At 44.4% G+C, this 20,661-nt stretch overlaps 1 protein-coding gene across 1 annotated transcript in view; it reads right to left on the reverse strand.

Moving 5' to 3' along the window:
- Positions 1-19,448, reverse strand: part of LOC111863042 — a gene marked incomplete at its 5' end in the record, with an annotated part of 254,203 nt that extends 234,755 nt beyond the window's left edge. The window contains 2 exon segments of the mRNA XM_023848988.2: positions 11,627-11,772; positions 19,270-19,448. Coding sequence (XP_023704756.2) covers positions 11,627-11,772; positions 19,270-19,413 — 290 coding nt within the window.
- Positions 19,449-20,661: the final 1,213 nt, after the last annotated feature.

The raw sequence follows: 20,661 nt of genomic DNA on the forward strand, positions 1-20,661 counted from the left end.
GCCAATATTCTAGGCTTGTATTCGGAGAGTGCTCGGTTTGAATCCAGGCCAAGGTACCGTATATTCCAGCTAAGATTTATCATGATTTACCTTTGTCCCTCCACAAAAATGCCTTGGTAATACCTCGATTGTGCCATTAGAGCTTCCTTGCGAATCCTTTCCAGCTAATCATTGAACAGTCATGCAGTTTAGCTACTGACAGCGTCGAAAAATAAACATTAAAAAAAGGGTGCCGTTTGAGAAATTATGGAAATATATCGCTTGAAATTTTTATGGTTTTGGTGCCTACAGTGAAAGAAAGGAAATTTTAAGTTATCTTCTGGGATATATCGCCGTACAGTCCGACGTTTCGGGTAACATGTAGCCTCCATATGCAAGCAAGAAAGCAAGCTTACTTTCTACCTGCTTCACCTTGGTCTCTTGCTTGGCTTATTTGCGGCCCCTGAAAATGGGGGCGACATGTCCCTCCGAAACCTTGAGGGACAGAGAACATCATGTCCTCTAAAGGGAGTTCGACTTGCATTTGTAATGCGGTACATTGCATCAATTTCAAAGGAAATTTTATCTGAAATTGGCTCCTGCCTGCAGTGGCTACGAATTATGTAATAGAGTGGAGTCTGTTAGGTATTTACCTACAATGATGTTACCTCCTGCACCCCTGAAAACGGAGGTAATATGTTCCTCCGAAATTTTTGTAAACGTTTCTTAGAATACACGGGTCATACCCTAGAAAACACCAGACTTGAAACTTCATCGACTTCGTAAGGAACGCTCATCGCGCTAAATTCTGACGTCACAGAAAGTGCTGATTTCGTGTAACGTAACTGTTTCCTAGGAAGTCCAAATCATTTGAATGCATTTTCAGCCTTTGTATTCGCGTCTGCAAAGAAGAGATACGAAGGACATGTTCTGTATATGCCTTGCTGCACATTTAAATAGTATTAATTCTTTGATAATTGACAAAACTTCGTAAGAGAAGTTAGTCACAATTAACGACTCAACAGGCATATAGCGAGCGGAGCGTGAGCAGGTGCTCACACAGTTTCTTCTCTTTTTTCTTCTACCCTGAAGATGGAGGTCATACGTTCCTCCCGAAACTTCGGTCATCCCAGAAGACTGCTTTCTTCAGTCACCGCCGTGAAAACCTCAACTCTTACACAATGCAACAATTGTTTATTCACCATTTAACAATGGACTGCAACGCGCGGTTTTAGCGCACTTCAGAGCAGTGTAACAGTTTGGATGCATTAAAACACCTGAAGATGACAATCTATGGCCGAAACATGTTGTGTTAAGTGTTAAATGGTGAATAAACAATTGTTGCAGTATTGACGGACTGTGGATATATAGATGTTTAATTAAACTTTTAATCTTCTCCTCTAACGTCATTGCTCTGAGGTTCCAGTATCCTCCCCAGGATATCTTCAACTTATATCCTTCCTTTAATGCAACAGACCAAGTTTCACACCCGTATAATGTATATATTTTTTATAAAAGATCTCTACGTATATGAAGAACCTAAGAGACAATTAAGAATACCGAAAGAGATGAACATGTTCCCAGACGCCGAACACTGAAGAAACAGCAGCAGAAGACGCTGCTGTTGTGTTGTGCTGTTGTTGTGCAGGGCATTGTCCCATAGCGGCGCCGGCAAAGTTCCGATAACATGGAAATGCTTTCACGAGCCAACCGACTCGCAATTTTGTGCTTCTCTGAGATTAAAGTAACTGCTGCTTCCAACGGGGGATTAGCACTGCAACCCTCGTTAAAACAAAGAGCAATATTGCGATTTGGGTAACCCGCCCGCAGCTCATTTTAATTGAGCCAGAAGACACTTTCCCACATTGTTTTCCTTCTGCTAACCAAGCCGGGAAAGCAGTCATAACATTGAATATTATTATCTTCGGTGTATGAGCAACATTGTTTTAGAATCTATCCTAAAAGTGACGTCATAATTATGCTGCGAAACATTGCTATATATCTACCAAACTACACGGCGTCACTTCCCAGGAAGAAGATATTCTAAGTAATATGAAAGCCAACAGCCGTTTCGGATGAATATATCACTTTTCTTGCTACATGCTTCGTGCCGGTTTCAGCCCTGAAAATGAGGCTGTTGGTCCGAAACGTCTGTTGCCTTTCAGGGGCCACATGTTGCTATATCCCAGAAGCCGTGGGAACATCAAATCCCTTACAAAATATTAGTGTGTGGCATCTACAGATCAGAGTTCCGAAAGTTAATTAACGAGATAACAAACGACATGGAGTAACAGGGCGGAAACACGATTTATCTTGGTGGTCGCAGGACACAAAATGGCGGATCACAAAGACGAACTACCTGCCAGAGGAGAAATCAATACAAAAATGGAAACGTGCATAGATATTGATCCCAATACTGGGTCTGTGGATGTGGGCAGTGTTGTGAACGTTTGGGACGTATGCGTGCCTACATCTTCAACGTAAACTGGTGGCCGTTTCGGCTTATTGTTTCCTGCCGAATTTTCGTGTACACAGTGGCCCACAGAGGGGCCCTTCGGACCGTGGCCTTTGCTTCTATCGACCAGTACCGAAGACTAGACCCCACCATTACCCCTTGGGTCAACTGGACCAAAATATATTGTCTATAAGGGGGGTTTCGAATAATTGAATTTGTTGACAATTTACAGGTCGAAAATACAAATAATTATAACACTATCATTGATTCCCACAAATCACAAATCACTACACGCTAAATATTCTCCGTCTTCAGTGCCATCACTAGTCGTTCCCTTGTAACGGCTTCTAACAGTGGAGATTCTTCAGCTCCCGCCGTTCCCGGCTGTCCACGGTCTCACAACTGAACTAAGATTTAACTTGTCTCATTGATAATCTCTAGGCACAGGACACGTAGAAAACAGCTCTTTACCGTGCCGTTGCGTAGCATCGGTCGCGGCGTGAAACACAGAACACTTCGTTTTCAACAGTTCCTCTTGTTTTCGGGTGTTGAATGGTTGCTGTGGGAACTTGTTTGTTCGCGATCGTTACTATGTGTGTGTTGTCGCGTGTATTAGTGACTTGTAGACCCGATTTGGGTTGTGAATTGATTCACTGGACACTCACAAGTCGTAACTAAGGGTTACTGTAATTGTAGTACACAAACTAAAAGTCTTCAACGTCTGCTTGTTCTCTTGCACTCTGCCTCGACCTCGCACTCGGCCAACTTCATGCGAACAGCTGGTTCTTCTGTTATTCTCTGTTGGCACGAAACGTGTGACAGTCTCTCCAGGCAACGCGCTGATGTAGTAGCCTGGCAACTCGCAGCTGGCAATATCCCTAAAATTGTCACAGGAAACCCAAGTCTCGCCGACAGACGCACTGAACACAAGTTCCGGGTGCTACAATCACCGTCGGCGATCCGAGCAGTTGACGAGGAGCGATGTGGATGATAACTGGGTCCTTTACCTTATCATATACTAACGCATATTACATAATAATGCATCAGCCACTTTTCGAACATCCATTAATCTCCTAAAAGTGCAACCTACGGAGCGAGTTTCATGAATACGTTTATTTACCCTATAAGCAGGTTAGGGGCATTCACGCCTTTTACAGCTAAGAGACTGTAATGCAAGGGTTGCTTAATGTGACAGCCCACGGCAAAACACATTTACTCTGCAGCTGAACACGGAAATTTCAATGTGGCGTTCTTACCTAAGCCACTGACTCCTTCACGTTAATGGCAGCGACGCTTAGAGGACGGAAGGAAAGATAAAAGATAATGATTTTGACCTGCCTGTACCAGAAAGTAGCGCGGTGGCGCAGTGGAACTCCCTTTTCTCCTTACATGCAGAACGCGGAAATGCTGGGGTCATGATTCTGACAGATTTGCAGTTTTCAGCGCCTCTGAATAAGGAAAGGTGGTTTTTGGAATGACATACGTCTATCTGTCTTACTGCATGCATACGCGCCTCGCTGAAGTCTGAACGCTTTATCATGGGCATGAGCACCGTAAGTACTCACGTTCTAGCTTAAAAATAGAGGCCCTTCACGGGGTTTCAAAAATTAATGATGACAATCCCGAGAGAACTATAAATAGTACTAATATTCACTAAATGTCTGTACCTTATGCAGACCTTCTGCCTAGGTGAAATGATCTGGGAACATAGAAACGCCTTCTAGGGGCCCAGAGTCGAAAAAGGTTCAATTGAGTCTGATTATATTTTGACCAATTTTACAGCTAATGGATGCAAATAATATTTCGTGGACTAAAATATTGTCACGTATACGGGGTTTGCACCATTGGTAATGACGAATTCTGGATTGAAAAATTGGATTTACTGACCCCGTCTTTATAACTACAATCAATTATATCATCTCACAACCAATGACCGTCTAAGATTTGCTCCATTCCTTGCTGGACCAGGAGCGTCTTCGCTTCCACTGTGACTGACTCGGTTCTGATTTACGAAACGGTCACTTCTTCAGCTCCCGGTGTCCACAGCTGAACACTCAACTCTCTTACCAATGAAGAATGAACTCGCTTTTACAGCTCCAGCGAACCGAAGAGAGGCCACCGCCTCGAACAGTTCGTGTTATATTGTGCGTATCCGTTGCTACGAAACGAATGTTAATCTCGGGGTAACGCTTCGATGTCTACAAGCGTATTCAGTGACAAAAAAGTGCTTTTAGCGAGCCGTTTTCTAACAATGGACTATTCAGCGTCTCTTTGTTGCCGCGGGAACGTACTTAACTAACCCTTTCCTAGCAATGGTCATATTCGTCACAATATCCTAAACGTCACGGGATCCAAGCAACGGTCATATAAATAGGTCACACTAACAGAGATTTTACGCAGTCCCTCCAGGCCAGTTCCAGAAGGGTGTGGTCTAGCCTAAATCTGGCCATGACGCCTTTCCGCGTCCCTTTCACTTCATTACCCAGCGACGTCCTAGTACGTGACGGCTCAGAGTTCGAGCGGCACAGAGCGTCCTGCCTGCCTGTCTGCCTGTCTACCTATCTATCTATCCTGCTGCTCCCACTTGCAGCATATCGGTAGAACTCATTGGATAGGGGATCAGCCCGTCGCAAGGCCGCTACCTCGCCCGTCACAAGGCCGCTACCTACACAGAAATACAACATAAACGCAAACAAACATCCATGCCTTGAGTGGGATTCGAACTCACGATCCCACTGTTGCAGCAGGTGAAATTTCATTCGTTAGACCTCGCGGCCACTGAAATCGGCAACCATTACGTACACTATAATGTGAAACTGACAGTCGCTCAAATGGTCACGGATTTGTCTGGCTTTTACGGAACACGAAGGTTATTTACCTTGTTCACAAGAGATTTCTAATTGATTGCATCTGGAGGGGGTAGACTGTAGTGCACCCTTCCCATGTCCTGTTGCCTATGGCCACGTGGTGCTACATACACTTATAGCATCTCACATAAATTTCCTAACCTTAATAGTGTTGTCTGAGAGGACTCTTCACTACTTAATACTGTCACGTGCACTAGTGAGTAAAGACGCGGGTTTGGATCGATGAGTCGAATTATTGGATATTCAGTGGTCGTAACTACAATTAATTATAACACTTTCAAGATTACTGTAATTATAACATATAAATAAAATGTTATATATCTGCTTACACTAGTCGTTGGTATGTAACATCACTGAACAATGGCTATTCCTCTGCAGAGATTTCCCTATCCGTTTCCTGGCAACAGATTTTAACGCAGGAACTATAACTGTCACACTCCAGAAATCACTGCACTACAGCACACATAAACTCTTCAAATCACACGTTAACTCTTCACAGGCCGACTTCTTGTGCTCTTCTTCAACTACGAAATTCCCGTGGCTATCTCCTACCGAGAACTGACTGACTCGTAGCGCCAATTGTCTTCAAGATAACTCCTCTCCACGGACCCCACGGAAAACACCGTCCTCTTTTATTAAGGATGCGTATTTACAGTTTCGTTGCCTAGCAATAGAAGTCCTATTCTTCCGTGGGTTTGCTCGGAGCAGACCGCATATAAAACACAGTTTCTCCTGTATTCTTGTCACGTTATTAATGGGGGTGTTTCCCGACCGTCGCATAGAAACGGCAGTTCTTCTACTGTTGCCTGTACTCGTTGTTGTGAGGATGTTTACGGACATTCCTCTGTTGTTATAGAAACGGTCCAAATATCTGCCACTTCAACATTCTCGACGTTCAAGCAGCATAAATTTGCACCTTCATTAACACTTTTCAATCGATATTGTAATCTGGAAACTATCCTTCGAGTCGCTTAGATATTATCTAGTTAAACAGGCTTATTAAAAGGGAGATGGAATATAAACCTCGTTATGGAGACCGGGTCTACGTGATGGCACTCCAGCCGAGTGGAGGAGAATCGATAGGGGTCGTCGTATTTAGATTTTCTGAGACATCTCGGAGAATATCAGGTGTGTACACTCGCGTGAGAGACAATGTTGGTCTGCCACACACTACTCTCTGTTTATCTCTTCTGAGAGTTCAATGGAGTGATCAAATCCCTCACGAAGAAATGTGACAATTTTGAAGCCTCTTCCCCAAAACTTTGCTGCATGGAGCAAAAACACTGGAAAGTTAGAGAGAAATGATTGGCCAGTTACATTCTGTTGCGTTTTATATATTTCCCTTCCTAGCAAATGATTTCCTTGTGGAAATGCCCGATTCTGCCTAAAGTCGGCAAGCGGACTATACTGGCTTGTGGATCTCCTCAGTCCCTCCAGAAAACTGACGGAGTATTACCTCGGAACAGGCCACGGCAGTTTCTTGCTACATTCTTTCCAACTATTCTCTGTCATGTGGTCCGAGCTACCGGGAGCGGCGTTAGATGAGCCATGCATATAGATGTGTGAAATACTGGTCTCGTCTGTGCCCGTACGCATGGGCTGCGTGGTCTAAGGCATGAACTGTCTTCGTCCAATCAAGCGCTGGGATCGTGGCTTCGAATCCCTCTCAAGGCATGGATGTCTGTGTGTGCGTTTTTTTGTTTGTGTTGTCATGTATGTAGGTAGCGGCCTTGCGACGGGCTGATCCCTCGTCCAAGGAGTCCTACCTTCTGAGTAAGAAGATTACCAGGGCCCAACAGAGGGCTGTACAGCCACTGATGAATGGATGAATGAATGAATGGACATGTAGGTTTCAAGATCACGTATTTAGAGTTATTTGTCCTTGAACGTAGACACAGAGGTCATCACCACGGAGGGATAGCATTACTTCATGAAAAGCACTGAACTCCACAAGTGACCATCAGTCTGTGCCCTGTACCGTGGAATGCTGTGGGTGGGGGCAGAATAGCCATAAGGCCAACGAGCTGGCTAAGTATTGCTTTCGTTCCTGACAGGAACCAGCTTGTGGGACTTTTTATCTTATTGGGCTAGCATTTCTCTGACTCTGGTTTCCAGTTGTGTCCAGTTTTGGCGTTGACAAGCACTCGCCTTGCTTAATGCTTCGGAGGATTATTTCACTTCCATATTCAGAGCCGAACAGTAAAGCAAACAAGAAACCAGCAGAAACAGACGGTAATCTCACCAGCTGATGCTAGGGACGAATGAAATAATTTCCTCCGAAACTGTAGGGCGTTACATTCCAGAAGACCGTCTACTTTACTTATGATTTTGCAGCCGAAATTTTGGTCATGAGAATCAGTTTACTGTAAGCGCCTAAGCGCTCGTCTTTTGAATAGAGAACATCTCCATACTTTGCTGCCGCGGGCTGTGAACCCAGTCCCTCACGGTTAGTCTCCAGGGTACCTTCCCCTTCACATCGGAAATCCATGGTACAAATTTCGATTTTTAAAAGTTTTAATTCTTCATTATATGCAACGGGATTATGAGAGGGGGTGCTTTCAGCGAGAGTGCGGACAGTTTCTGTACCGTGCACTGCAAACCGAAGGCTGTGAAGTCCCTAAATCGAAAGGAGAGACAAAAGCAGAAATCACATGGGCTAAAGGAGGACAGATTGTTAGCTAGTTATAACACAAAGTTAATCATAACATTAGTGGCTAGAAGCCAGTTATAAGAAGACATCTTCAAGTCAGCAGACAACTTTAATAAGGCAAGTAAGTGAAGGCACATCTAGGAACAGCATACACCTTCTGTGTGGGTATCATGTTCGCTGAGTTAGTTAAAACATTCCCCAACTTTTATGGAGCCCAGAGTTTTCTTACCGTCTTCCAAACGTCTACAAGTGCACTCAGTTCTGAGCAACACGGATCCAGTTCACGTGCTCACAGCCTGTATAACAATTCACAACATAATGCCCTTCTTAGGCCAGATCAAGCTTACCACCATTTAAAAGTCCGTCGTTTAACGATTATGAATCCATTGCCAGGACACGACTAGTGAAGAGTGAAGGCTGAGAGCCATAGTGTGTGTGTGTGTGTGTGTGTGTGTCAGCGATAGTGCTGAATTTGCCTGTAGTTCCGAATTGTGTGTATAGGGAGCAATAAATGCAATCATCCAATTCAAAACACGTCTTACAAGTAACGCACGCCACCATACACGTGACTATATATAGATTTTGAGTTAGTGTTTATTGGTCCACTGTGAGTCTTATTGGTATAATCAAATTGTTTCTCAGTCGGAAATTTTGCTTAGAAGCAGTGAGACCCGCGGACAGAGCGTGGCACATATTTCTGCTATTCTGGGCAACTTTGTTCTTCAGCCATCGTGATTAACTTTCTGTACTGGTTGTGCCATAGCTCAGGCGCTTAGTGGCCGGGTTTCCAACGCAGTGGTTCTGGTTCGGGGCCAGACCACGGCATGTGGGATTTGTGGTGGACAATGTGGAGCTGGGGCAGGTTTTCTCCGAGTACTTCGGTTTCCCCTACCAATTTTCATTCCACTCACGGCTCCACACTCAACATCTATCATCCGGGGCTGGTACAATAGGCCAGTTAGTGTCAGTCTCGCGTCACACCAAGTACACTCGCCGTGTCCTTGCACGGTCAGCAGTCTCCTGTCCTGTCATGATACCCTAAACTCACACGGAACACAGGATCCATGCCGAAAATAATGTTTTGTGACTGAAGTTACAAATTTTCTCACATAGCAGATTCAGTAACAAGGGAGGACTTGAACACAGGCGACATCATTAAGAAGGATAAACTTCCTGCGACTTCTGAAAATATGCACAAAGAGAAACATAGGAAAGTAAGGACACTATTAACAGGCCGACAATGTCACGCTGTGACGTTATGCACTGAACATTGTTAGCGTCTGCCACAGGGCGCAGTAATGTCACGCCTGCATCGTAATACTGACCCGGGGTACACGGCTGTTGGAGGAGTGTCGAATATGCCAGGCGAAGTTAACATTTCGCTTAAGCACATACTTTCGCAACTGAAACATACAACACAATGCGGAATGCTGACACATGGACCACATTTTATAGTCAATTAAATATTAAGCCTCCTTAGAGACGGTTACAGCTTTGTTGAATACACATTAAAGGGCCGCCTTTGTGGTCTAGTGGTCAGAGTTCCTGGCTACAGATCCAGAAATCCCGGGTTCGATTCCCGAGGCTATCAGTTTTCTGAGAAGTAGTGGGTCTGGAACGGGATCCACTCAACCTCGCGAGGATAATTTAGGAGCACTTGAATGGAAAAGTAGCGGCTCCGGTCTAGAAAACTGTGGGAATCCTTTGCGCCGGCCGCGTGAAACCCTCTTCGTCGACAAGCGGCGGTCGCTCAGTCGGTATAGTTCGCTTGCGGACTAAAATCACCGAGTTTGTTTTGTTTGTTTATTGGTGTATGTGTTACGTGTGTCGCACCCAGTGGTTTTAGTAGGGTGTAGCAAGTACTCTGGGGAATTACTTGCAAAATGTACTCGTAAGTGCACGAAATTTAGCCCTGTGTTAGTAGGAGAACATGCCCATACATTTTCAAGACGGACCGTAGGTTCGAGACTATGGATAACGTTACGGGTAGGCCCAGTGGATTTCAGGCACCTTTCTTTAAGGTTTATATGCATGTGGTCCGCAGGCAGCGTGGGGTAGGCACGCCGGGCAAGGCAAAGTCTTGCAGGGATTCTCAAGGTTTCTGTGTCCTTGTTCTTAATTGGCAGCGGTAAGCAGCTGCAAAGTGTTGGTCCCCGAAACGGTCCTCTAATGCCTGAAGTGTTTCCTCGTAAGTTGTATTTGTCGGAATGGCGGGTAGCACTTCTGCCGCCCGGCCCTACAGAGCGGTAATTAGGTACGTCGATTTCTCCCGGTCCGACCACAATATACAGGTTGATTCTGAAGTATTGTCGGGATTTCTGTGGCCAATATTTTTCAAACAGGAAAATGAATATACAAAAGCGGCCTACGAAATATAACTCAAAGCGTTTTATTTTACGATGCCATATTGGCAGTATGAATGTCTTGATTGAGTGTCACTTTCATATTCTGTAAGCAGTTGTATTTTTTCCTTTCTGGTTTGATTATTATAGGCCACGAAAACCCGTGCAATAATTTAGGATTACCCTGTATTTCTATGTCTCGTCATCGGCACACAAGCCAGAAACATCAGAGTACATGCAGAACGAGCAACGCTTCGAAAATGTAGGAAGTTCAAACTTTGGGAACTGCCATGGACTCGCCAAATCAAAGTCATATTCATGAAGAAATGAGGGTCAGTTTGAACCCCATCCGGCTCAAAACGGTTTGTTTCCCAGTCCCCTACCAAAAATATAAACGCCACATTTCAAAAAGCTGTCATTTTACTTTTGAAATTTCCCCTCTAGCGAAAAGAACGCAGATTACGGGCTCTTGTATACAGAGTATTGGGAAGAATATCTGAACGCGAAAAGAGGAGATGGAAGGAGATGCATAGCGAGGGGTTTCATAATTTGAACTATTCATCGGACACTCACACATGGACAGACTGGGTGCAAAGCTCTGTGCAAACTATAAATATATATATACCTGGAAAGAAAGTCGTGACGGGATGGGGGGGGAGGTATCAGACGGGAGGACCGGCAGGAAACGGAAGTATGTGCACAAGGCTCCAAGACTGCAGTTTTAGTTAAATTAAGAACGGCCAGGGGGCAGTGACAGAGATACCTGTGCTTCTGTCGGTATTTTAGTCTCCATCTTTGCCGAAACCGTATTTCCATTGACGTTAGCGTGAATATTCACTGAAATTCCAAATCAACGTACATTAAAACGGATCAAAAGAGGCGCTCACTATGGAAAATGTAGAAATAGATGGAAATACTCAATCCGTTGGTTTCGCCCAATTTCTGCATTTCAGTAGCTTCTGTCTGTTCCACGGCTACGCTGCTGTGTTGCCACTTGAACTTAAGGAGACCTCATCCACACGAATTTTACACGTAATTACATTTTGGAATTGGAAATTGGGTGGCTCTTTTGGAGACTATAATAAACTTACGGCTAGTATATGACATGAGTATGTCTAATGTTATGAATTTCATCCACGTGTTTGGTCTGCGGAAGGACAACTGCCGCGGAGAACACAGATGGAGCAAAATACAGGGCGTTCAGTTACGGAGGAAACTTCGTAACACCGCTGACGCGGCCCAACATTCCTCGGAGATTGCAGCTGTAACTGCCGATAGCAGAATGAGTCATTAGCGCTATAAACGCGCGCCGTTACAGTTGCAGTGAACTTACCTACAGTGGAGGCTACCGGACAGCAGTGAGAGTCTGGAGGCGCCAATGCAGTGGGAATGTAGACCCACTGGGAGGGGCGGCGAGGAGACGGAGACTGCGGCGGCGCAGGGGGCACCTGCCTCCCTGGGAGTTACCCTCAACTCATCCTGTGAAAACAGTATTCAAGCAAGTAAGTCGTGCCTTCAACTCGTTTGTCTGTGCTGAGGGGAAGTTACAAGTGACTATGACAGAACTGTCCCAAGCATTAGTCGTGAACACCGTGTAGTTCGATATAAGTCAACCGACCTGCCTATGTCGTTACTGAATTATCAAAATGGATCCTTCTTTTACATTTACCAGTAATATTATGTTCTTAATGTGGGATGTATTGTGGTTATAGTGTGGTTTACAATCAGCTGCTGTGTTGACGACCCTCAAGTATAGCCTTAATACACAAGAGGATGCAGAAAATAAAGTTGTTAGCTGGATTCCTGCACCCCCACCCGTACGTAACGAAATACAGGTTTTCGGAGTCACTGCCTAATGTAAGAGGCCCTGTCTACACGTCGCAAGATGTCCTCCTGTCCACAATACATTGACTGATGTGTTCCAACTGTTTGTGGACTGACTGCTTACTGGTTGCTAGAAGCAGCTGAGACGGTTAAAGATCAGCCATGGTGTGTTCTTCATTGGAAGTACAAACTTCAGACAGTGAGGATTTTGTGGGCCTTCTTTTTGAACGCTTGTACACGGTTTGGGTTCTTCTGGTTTATTCTGTCTCGGAAAACTTTCATATTAAGGATCTTAATGTGAGCTTCAAGGACACCGTTGCGTGAACTGAGCATGCGCGTGAGTGTGCGTGTATGTGTGGAGAGATACTTTACGACTCTGAGCAGTAGCTGAAGCACATAGCAAAGTTTGGAAAGATGACACAAAAAGGTAATTATCCTTAACATTGCACTAAATACTGGGAACTTCATGACTAGCTGAGAAACTATCAGCTTCGCAAGAAGGCCTCTGCTGCATTTAGATCGTCGGGCTTTTTGTGGGTTATTTTACTCCTACGTCAACGCCAGAATACACAGCGTCGAATTGCAGAACAGATAAGTGTACTGGAATGGATTTGGAACTTTGCTGTGGAGGCATAACCTAGGTACTTCCCGGCACTTCCTTGGAGTTCGTGAAGCACCATGCCCTGACCTAGATTCGAAACAAGCGTCTCACGAATACGACCCTACAGCCCGGCAAGCGAATTTCGGGTGCAAGATGAAAAGTCCTTAGAAAATTAAAAAATCACAAAAATTAAATAAATTATAAAAATAATTTATAAAATAGATATTTAAGTAAACACAGTGTTCCCGCTTTAACGACGTCACAGCTCGTATGGAAGTATGAACTTGTGCGAGAAGTCACATGCGCTCCCAAAATGTTTCAGTTCGAGTTCTTAACAAGAATATCGAATGCGAGAGGTGCGCATGTGACGCTGTTTCTTATACAGAATTCCTTTCATTCGAGCGCCAAATCGAGCGAGATCTAGCGGCGTGTTCATCAGATTCAAATGCGAGAGACAGGATTGACAATACGAATCGTCCAGTGCATTTCAACATCACGTGGTTTCAACGTCGACTCCTATGCATTACGTTATGTCGAATCTGTTGGACCTTGATTGCTAGGCTTCCTTACATGCAATAGATTATTCAGATGTAAACATCTGAAGTGAATTTGTTACGAAACCGTTTAGCTACTAACGACAATATGGCTAAAATTTCACTAACGTAAATCTATTTACAAAGAACAAATGGAGCGGAGCAGGCAGATGATTAAGTACACTCAGGAAGTTCGGTTTGTTTGGCTGGTTTATCACGTAACAACAATTTTCTCTGAAGCCCTTCATATTGACGTATTGTTTAAGAAGAGAAGGTAAGAAGCAGCACAATAGAGTGATCAAGGGAATTTTGCTGAGTCGGAAATCAATCAGGGAACAAGAGGAAGGTCACAGGCAGCTCGAAGCAACGCATCTCTGAAAATATCAACACTGCTTTGCTACATTTCATGTGTCATTAGATGTGACTCGATATAGCTCAAGCGGTTAGTCGCTGGCTTCCCACCACGGCGGCCCGGGTTCGATCCCGGGTCTGGTCAAGTGGGATTTGTGGTGGACAAAGTCGCGCTGGGGCATGTTTTCTCCGTGTACTTCGGTTTCCCCTAGCAATCTGCATTCCACCAACTGCTCCACAATCACCCTCACCTATCATCTGGGGCTGGTACAATAGGCCAGAAGTGGCCGCAGTACAAGGGCCTTAGTCCCACCCCACTAGCAATAAAAAATAATAGTACAGAGCCAAACGGAATTATGCTTATGTTTTATGTGGCTAATTTCAATGTAAGGGAGGCACTGTCTCACGTTAAGGGAACGAAGATTAAAGGAAGGAAATTAAAGTGGAAAGGAGAACAATCCCGGGATTCACAGGTGCGATAAATTTTGTCTTGAAGTGGTTTCACGGTGCAAGAGACAGAGAAGTGGCTCTGCGCCCGGGCGGTCCTGTAGCGGTGGAAACATAACATTCATACCTTCAGCTTGGCTCGTGTAGACTAGCACAATACCTTATTTTCTTCTGGCTAACAAAAGTCATTAAGTTGAAAAGACTTAAAAATACAAAACAATATAATTCAAAATATTTAAGTTGAAAGGGGGTGAGAGTAAAATTACCATTGTTACCGGCCTTAGGTACCTTACGGAGGAGAAGGGGTGCAAAGCGACCAGTTTATAGACTAACTAGCTAACATCTTCACATAAGCACGTCACGTTGGCAATATTGGATGCTCTCACTCTACAAGCCTCCATAAAATGTTTTGTAGGCGTGAGAGTTATCACTGTCATTGTGAAATAGTGCGTTACTACAGAAACAAATTTTCGAGCCTTAACACGTTCCATAAATTATCTAGAACGTCATAGAGAAGATATATTTTTCTTTCCAGTGTATCGTGTCTATTCTGTGGATACTGATAATATTTTATGCGGATAAATTAATTGCAGTGTACCACAAAAAGGAGGTGGTTAACGTTTGAGTACTTGTGCGTTTTATGCGTGGTGGATGGAGCTGACCACTCACCTCCAGCTACTGCCGAGGTCAAGAAGATGTGGATCTATACAATCACTCCCCCATACGCCTTCATGGCGTAGTGCTTAATTAATTAAGCACAGGAACATCTTTTACTGTGTGCTGTAGGTTGAAAAGGTGGAAACATGCAGTAGTTATCACAAAGTGACGTCATTCTGTCAGCTGGACCTGTAACTAGAGCAAGTGCAGCTGATAGAATGACGTCACTTCGTGCCAGTGGCACGGCACGGGATCACCCACTCTGGCACAAACTGACGTCATTCTGTCAGCTGGACCTGTAACTAGAGCAAGTGCAGCTGATAGAATGACGTCACTTCGTGCCAGTGGCACGGCACGGGATCACCCACTCTGGCACAAACTCACTCCGTTTGGAAATGATCACCTTCATTAAGACGCAGCGCACGTAATTCTGAATGGTCTCAAATGCGCGGAGCCTTCTAAACAAGCAACAGGAAACGGAAGTCTTGTCTCCTGTGGTTCAAAGTACCCGTCAGCCTCAAGGAAGGGGAAGCTGGTTCCTCTTGCGTGACAACTTGAGACCTCACATTGCAGTATCAGTAAAGTAGTTTTTGGCAAAACAAGGGATTCCAGAATGATATGACCCCCATGTGCTCCTGATTAGCCCCAACCAGACGTTTTCTTGTCCCCCAAATCATACCCACGATAAAAGGAAGATGATTTGAAGATGACAACAAAATGTGTTTCCAGTGGTTTTATGAGCAAGTACGAAGTGACATCTTGAAGACATTAAAATATATTGTAGCATGTAGACGCGTTACTAAGTAATGGCTCTGTAAACAACGCCCGCTGCTAGGCAACAGATTCCTAATACGCACCAATAAACTACATGGGAAGCGGTGCCTTCGAGAGCTGCGTGACGCAACAATAGAAGAGTGCAGTCCATGCCAGGTGTTAGGGTTAGTTCTGAGTCAGTCGCCGGCCAGTAAGACGTGAACGCGTTGAAGCCGTTACCAGGCGAAAACTGGCGGAGACACAACGGACTGAGCAGACTTACTACGTACTGTCATGAACTGTAGAGTGTGTGAGCTAGGGGCAGCGCTGCAGCTCTCTGCTTTGTGCGTAGTTACGACCTGCAAGTGTTCAATAAACGTAATTACCAATCCAAACCCGCCTATATCCGCTCCATAGAATCGTGACAATATGTTCGATTTTAAATGTGGTTTTCTGAAAGTTCGCGTAGTCCTGGAACTTAATTTTCTAACCTTGTATATTCGGGAGATGCCTGATTCGAGTCTCGGTCCGGACACCGGCTATCCTGAGGCTTCTGACGGTTTTCTTCAGTCCTTCCAGTCATGTTCAGGGATTGTACCTTGATTAAGCTATGTTCACTGCCTTCCAGGTTCTCACTAGCGCACTGTCTGTCATACTGTGACCTGACGCGGCCTCCTGTGTACCAAAAACTATAAATTCTACAGGACAAAAATAAGTCAGGACTTCAAATATTATATAATTTTATATGAATAGGTGGACCTAAGAAACATATTCATTTCTCTTTTATTTAATTAAATATACTTACCCCAAAATATTTGCAAATAAACTTACAGATTTTAACGAATTTCTTTATGTGCGGTTACTTTCTTGCACATGTATTCACGTGTTTCTTAAAGAATCTGATGCAACTATATAAATTTGGAAAGCACATTTTTAGGGTTGTCTGTGGCTGGATTACACCACGCCGAACGATATGATCACAGATTAATGATAAATTGGAAATAACTGAAGAAAGCTGTTGGAGCCTAGTCGAGGTAGTACACACAGCACACGGCACATCTAAATTATTTTAAAAATTGGTAAAATTTGTTTTAATTATTTTTAACTTTTAATCCACGTACATTTTGTATTTAAATTAACATCTAGCCGTTACGATGTACTCATTTTAAGTCTATATATGTAAATATAAATACACGCTTTACAATTCAATAATTAAAATATATCAATCACAACACCTGAAGATGATCCATTTAGGATCGAAACATACAGTGGAGGTTATGTTAATAAAATTGTAGTTGCGTTGACGGTGGATTTCGTATTATTAATGACAGAATTGTATTGGAAGGACTGAGGAATACCACGAATAATCTTGATTAGAATACCAGTTGTCTCAACTGCAATACAGTGCAACATTCTAAACAAAGAATTTGTCGACATTTGTTGGGTAACGGTGGAGATGCAATACACGAACGGGCAGATCCTGTCATGAACTCCATGCACTAATCCATTGTAACACAAAAGGAAAACGTGCATTCGGATTGAGCTAAATGGTGTTAAGTGAAATCGTTATTCTGTGGAGTTTGTATCCTAACCTCACGCTGAAGAGATCAGGTGACGTTGCCATCAACTACCGTTTCAGACCGTTTCAGAACTGCCCGCCACTGCATGCAATTGGTCGCCATTGCCGCGCCCATCGATCCAGCATTTGGGGTGAACACTCTGTGATATGGAAAACCCTTCCAGATTGCACGGGCTCACGTTCATCGGTGAAACGTGATATGTCAATACAACGAGTATAGAAGACTGCATATAAAGAATGGGCGATTGTGACTCACAGATCGGATAACCTGTCTTTGCTGTGCCGTGGTTGCCAGCACTGCTTTGTATTCGAGATATCGACTCTCTTGACTGAGGTAAAACTCATCCTCGAATACACTGGAATGATCGATAGCTTTACAGCAAAAAACTGACAATGGAAATAAATTAATAGGAAAAAAGAAAGAAGAAGCGACCAACTGCGCCAATAAAAGCACAGATATATAAACGTAAAGATAATGACATTTCTGTGCTTAATTAAGAAAATATCCACAGATAAATATGAGGAAACTGAGGTGTAGTTACACGTACTCACGCCTCAGCCGGTTTACGTGAACTGCGACCCTTTCGAACGGAGGACAGATGAACTGAAATGAAGATCTGGACGGGGCGATTCCTCGGTCTTCCAACTCGAACCCTAAACTGTGTACCGACTGAGCTACACCTGCTCCTCACAGGGAAATGTTACTTAATATTACGAAAATGTGGACTGACCCGTAGTTTGCTACGTTTCTACATGTATTGCTAGCGAAACAGACCGGTGTTCTGACTGAAGTTTTCTTACAGCAACGCAATATGTAACCTTACAGTTTTTTGGTGTGCTTTAAAATTTGCGTGGCATGCCAGTGGCGTTCTGTTCCTGACAAACTCATAACTAACAAGGAATTATCTCCAGAGGCTCCGGATTGTAGATTTACGTTTAATTAAATTATTGTTCTGCTTTATGTTGACAGCACTCCAAACTTTCCGCATTTCATGAAGCGATATGGTTTCGCCGTCTCTGTCTCAGAACGCGAGGCACGGGGCTGTAGCGGAAACATTGAAGACATTCTCCAGAGGAACATGGTTCCACATTGCGCAAGATAACGCCTGAACAATTCTATTTTCTGGGATACAACGCCGTGTAGTCCGTTGAAATTCAACCGACGTTTCGGATGAGCATGTCGCTTCCATCTGTACGGCCGAAATATGGGCCAAGAAAGAAACGAGCCAGAAGAGCCTAGGATAATGCCTATTTTAGAATTCCTTTCCTCGGCATCTTGAAAGCAATGCCAGGAAACCAGAAAACAAGGCGTCGTTCCATGTGCACACGTGTTCATGTACCCGCCCAATCAGAAGCTACGTAGCGTTTCCGAACCGAGCACGAATTCAATTTACGTGAACAAGAAGAGAAGGAGAGTCGCGAGAAAAGCCGGTAAGGGTGGAAAACCTGGCAATCGCAGTCTGACTCCTCACAGAAGGAAGATATTTTCTGGAACCCATCCAGTACCAAGGTGTAAAATACATGGAGCTGCACCTCCACTCCCCCGAACATGTTCATTCTGTGCTGCAGAGCAATTCTACCTTCAACCTTGTATGAAAGCATACGTAATGCGACTCCATTACAGATGTCAGCCTGTTAATATTGTTCAGGGAAATAATCGCTCTCTGCTCTGGGAAACCTAACTGACTGACTTGTGGAGCTGAGCCCTTCTTGAGAAGCCGCCAGTTGTGCAGCTACTCACGAACTTCCCAGCATTCTATGGAATCCGAAGGTTCATTACCGTGTTCACAAGAGCCATTCAGTTGTCCCTATCCTGAGACAGATCGACCCAGTCCATGCCATCCCATCCTATCTCTCTAAGATCCATTTTAATATTGTCCACCCACCTACGTCTTCGTCTTCCCAGTGGTCTCTTTCCTTCTGGCTTTCCCATCTTCTCTCTATTCGTGCTACATGCCCTGATCATCTCACCCTCCTTGACTTGATCATTCTAATTATACTTGGCGAAGAGTACGAGTTGTTATTATCCCCACGTCTAAGCCCCATCTCCATGGATGTGACCTTAGTACAGCTCCAGTCTGTCTCAGCGTAATGTTGGTTTCCCTCAGACAGCCCGAGTTTCACACCCATAAGAAAACAGTAATGTTTCAATCTTAGGATTTTAGATAAAGGACCATTTTGTGCGGAAGGTGAGCTGAAGGAGCTGAATGCGGCCGTGCGGCTGGACTTACCTTTGCCCCGCCTGACAAGATCACCTGGCCCAAGTCATTCTGGACACCGAAAGGATACCTGACCTCGGCGGCAGAGAGGGCGGATCCTGCGGGCGGTGTGGGTCTGCTGCTGGGTCCATGCTGCTGCAGGTATGTCTGTCTCATTCCGCCGTCAGCATCCTCCTCATCTCTGCACCGACCTGCAACGGCCAAGTGAAATCTCGATCAGACAACTTGTGAAGGTGGACAGTTCCAGCGCTGCTGTCTGAACAATATACACTTCTTTCTTCGGGGATATAACGCCATGCAGACTGGTGAATATGAGAGACGTTTCGGAGGAACATGACGTCCCCATTAACAGCTTCGAAGTTCAAGCCAAGTGAGAAACCAGCATGGAGGAGGCAGAAAGCAGGTCTGCTTTCTTCCTCCGAATATTCTTCCAAACTAAGTCTGGAGGATGGGTTCCTCCGAAACGTCGGTCCATTTTCACCGAAATCTGAGCCGTTATATCCTAGAAGATAAAATTCTTCAAAGAAAATCTTAGTTCAGGAAGATGTACCCCTCTGAGCCCAGACCCGTTACCTCCAAAAGACTATACGTTGGCACCGTGCCAAACTGTTCGGTTGAGAGGTGTGGGGACTACTAGTTACAGAGAAAAAGACTAGCCGGACATGTAGCAGGCACGATAATAAATGAAAACTTGCACTGCAAAACACTTCATTGTGTGCCAATATGCATCCTGTTTCTGGGTGAATGCTGTGCGTTGACATAGGTGTAATCCCGGATGTTTCGAAGGATATTGGTATTTCCATCTTCAAACAGAAATGACCACCAACGCCATATTTGTATTACAGGTACACAGACGACTGTGAACGGCCCGACGAAATGAACCGGAGGAGTTTATATCGATCTGTGGACTGGTAAAGTCGGTAATCGGTTTTCTCTGAAGATGGAGGCAGGATGTATGTGTGTAGCAGGCTCACAGAACTGTGGAAGCCAGACAGCAGTTCCTGGCGAACTCTGGAACTGGGCTTTGAATATCGGCGGGCAGCGGCGAGGGATCACTGAACCGCGAAGAAGGAAGGAATGTGTGTTCCCAAAAATTTGGCAGAAAAATGTATTTTTTAAAATCTCGTAAGAGGCTAAACAGCTCCGTCAAGTGTGACTAGTAAAGGGCTTTCTTATTTCTACCCTTCATCCCTTACATGTTTCGGTCTTTACAGACCTTCCTCAGAGGGACATCAATACAATCGGAAGCCACTATTACAGAATTTTTTTGAATGTTAAATATATACATATAAAGTTGATAAAACACAGTGGATATAAATCTAATGTTTTAAAATCCGTTTTTCTTCTTGATTGTGTAACTATGCTGTGAGTATTGGGGTTACGTAGCGTCGATGATAGGTCGAT

Source organism: Cryptotermes secundus, unplaced genomic scaffold (genome assembly GCF_002891405.2).
Source record: "Cryptotermes secundus unplaced genomic scaffold, Csec_1.0 scaffold1452, whole genome shotgun sequence".
Lineage (NCBI taxonomy): Eukaryota > Metazoa > Arthropoda > Insecta > Blattodea > Kalotermitidae > Cryptotermes > Cryptotermes secundus.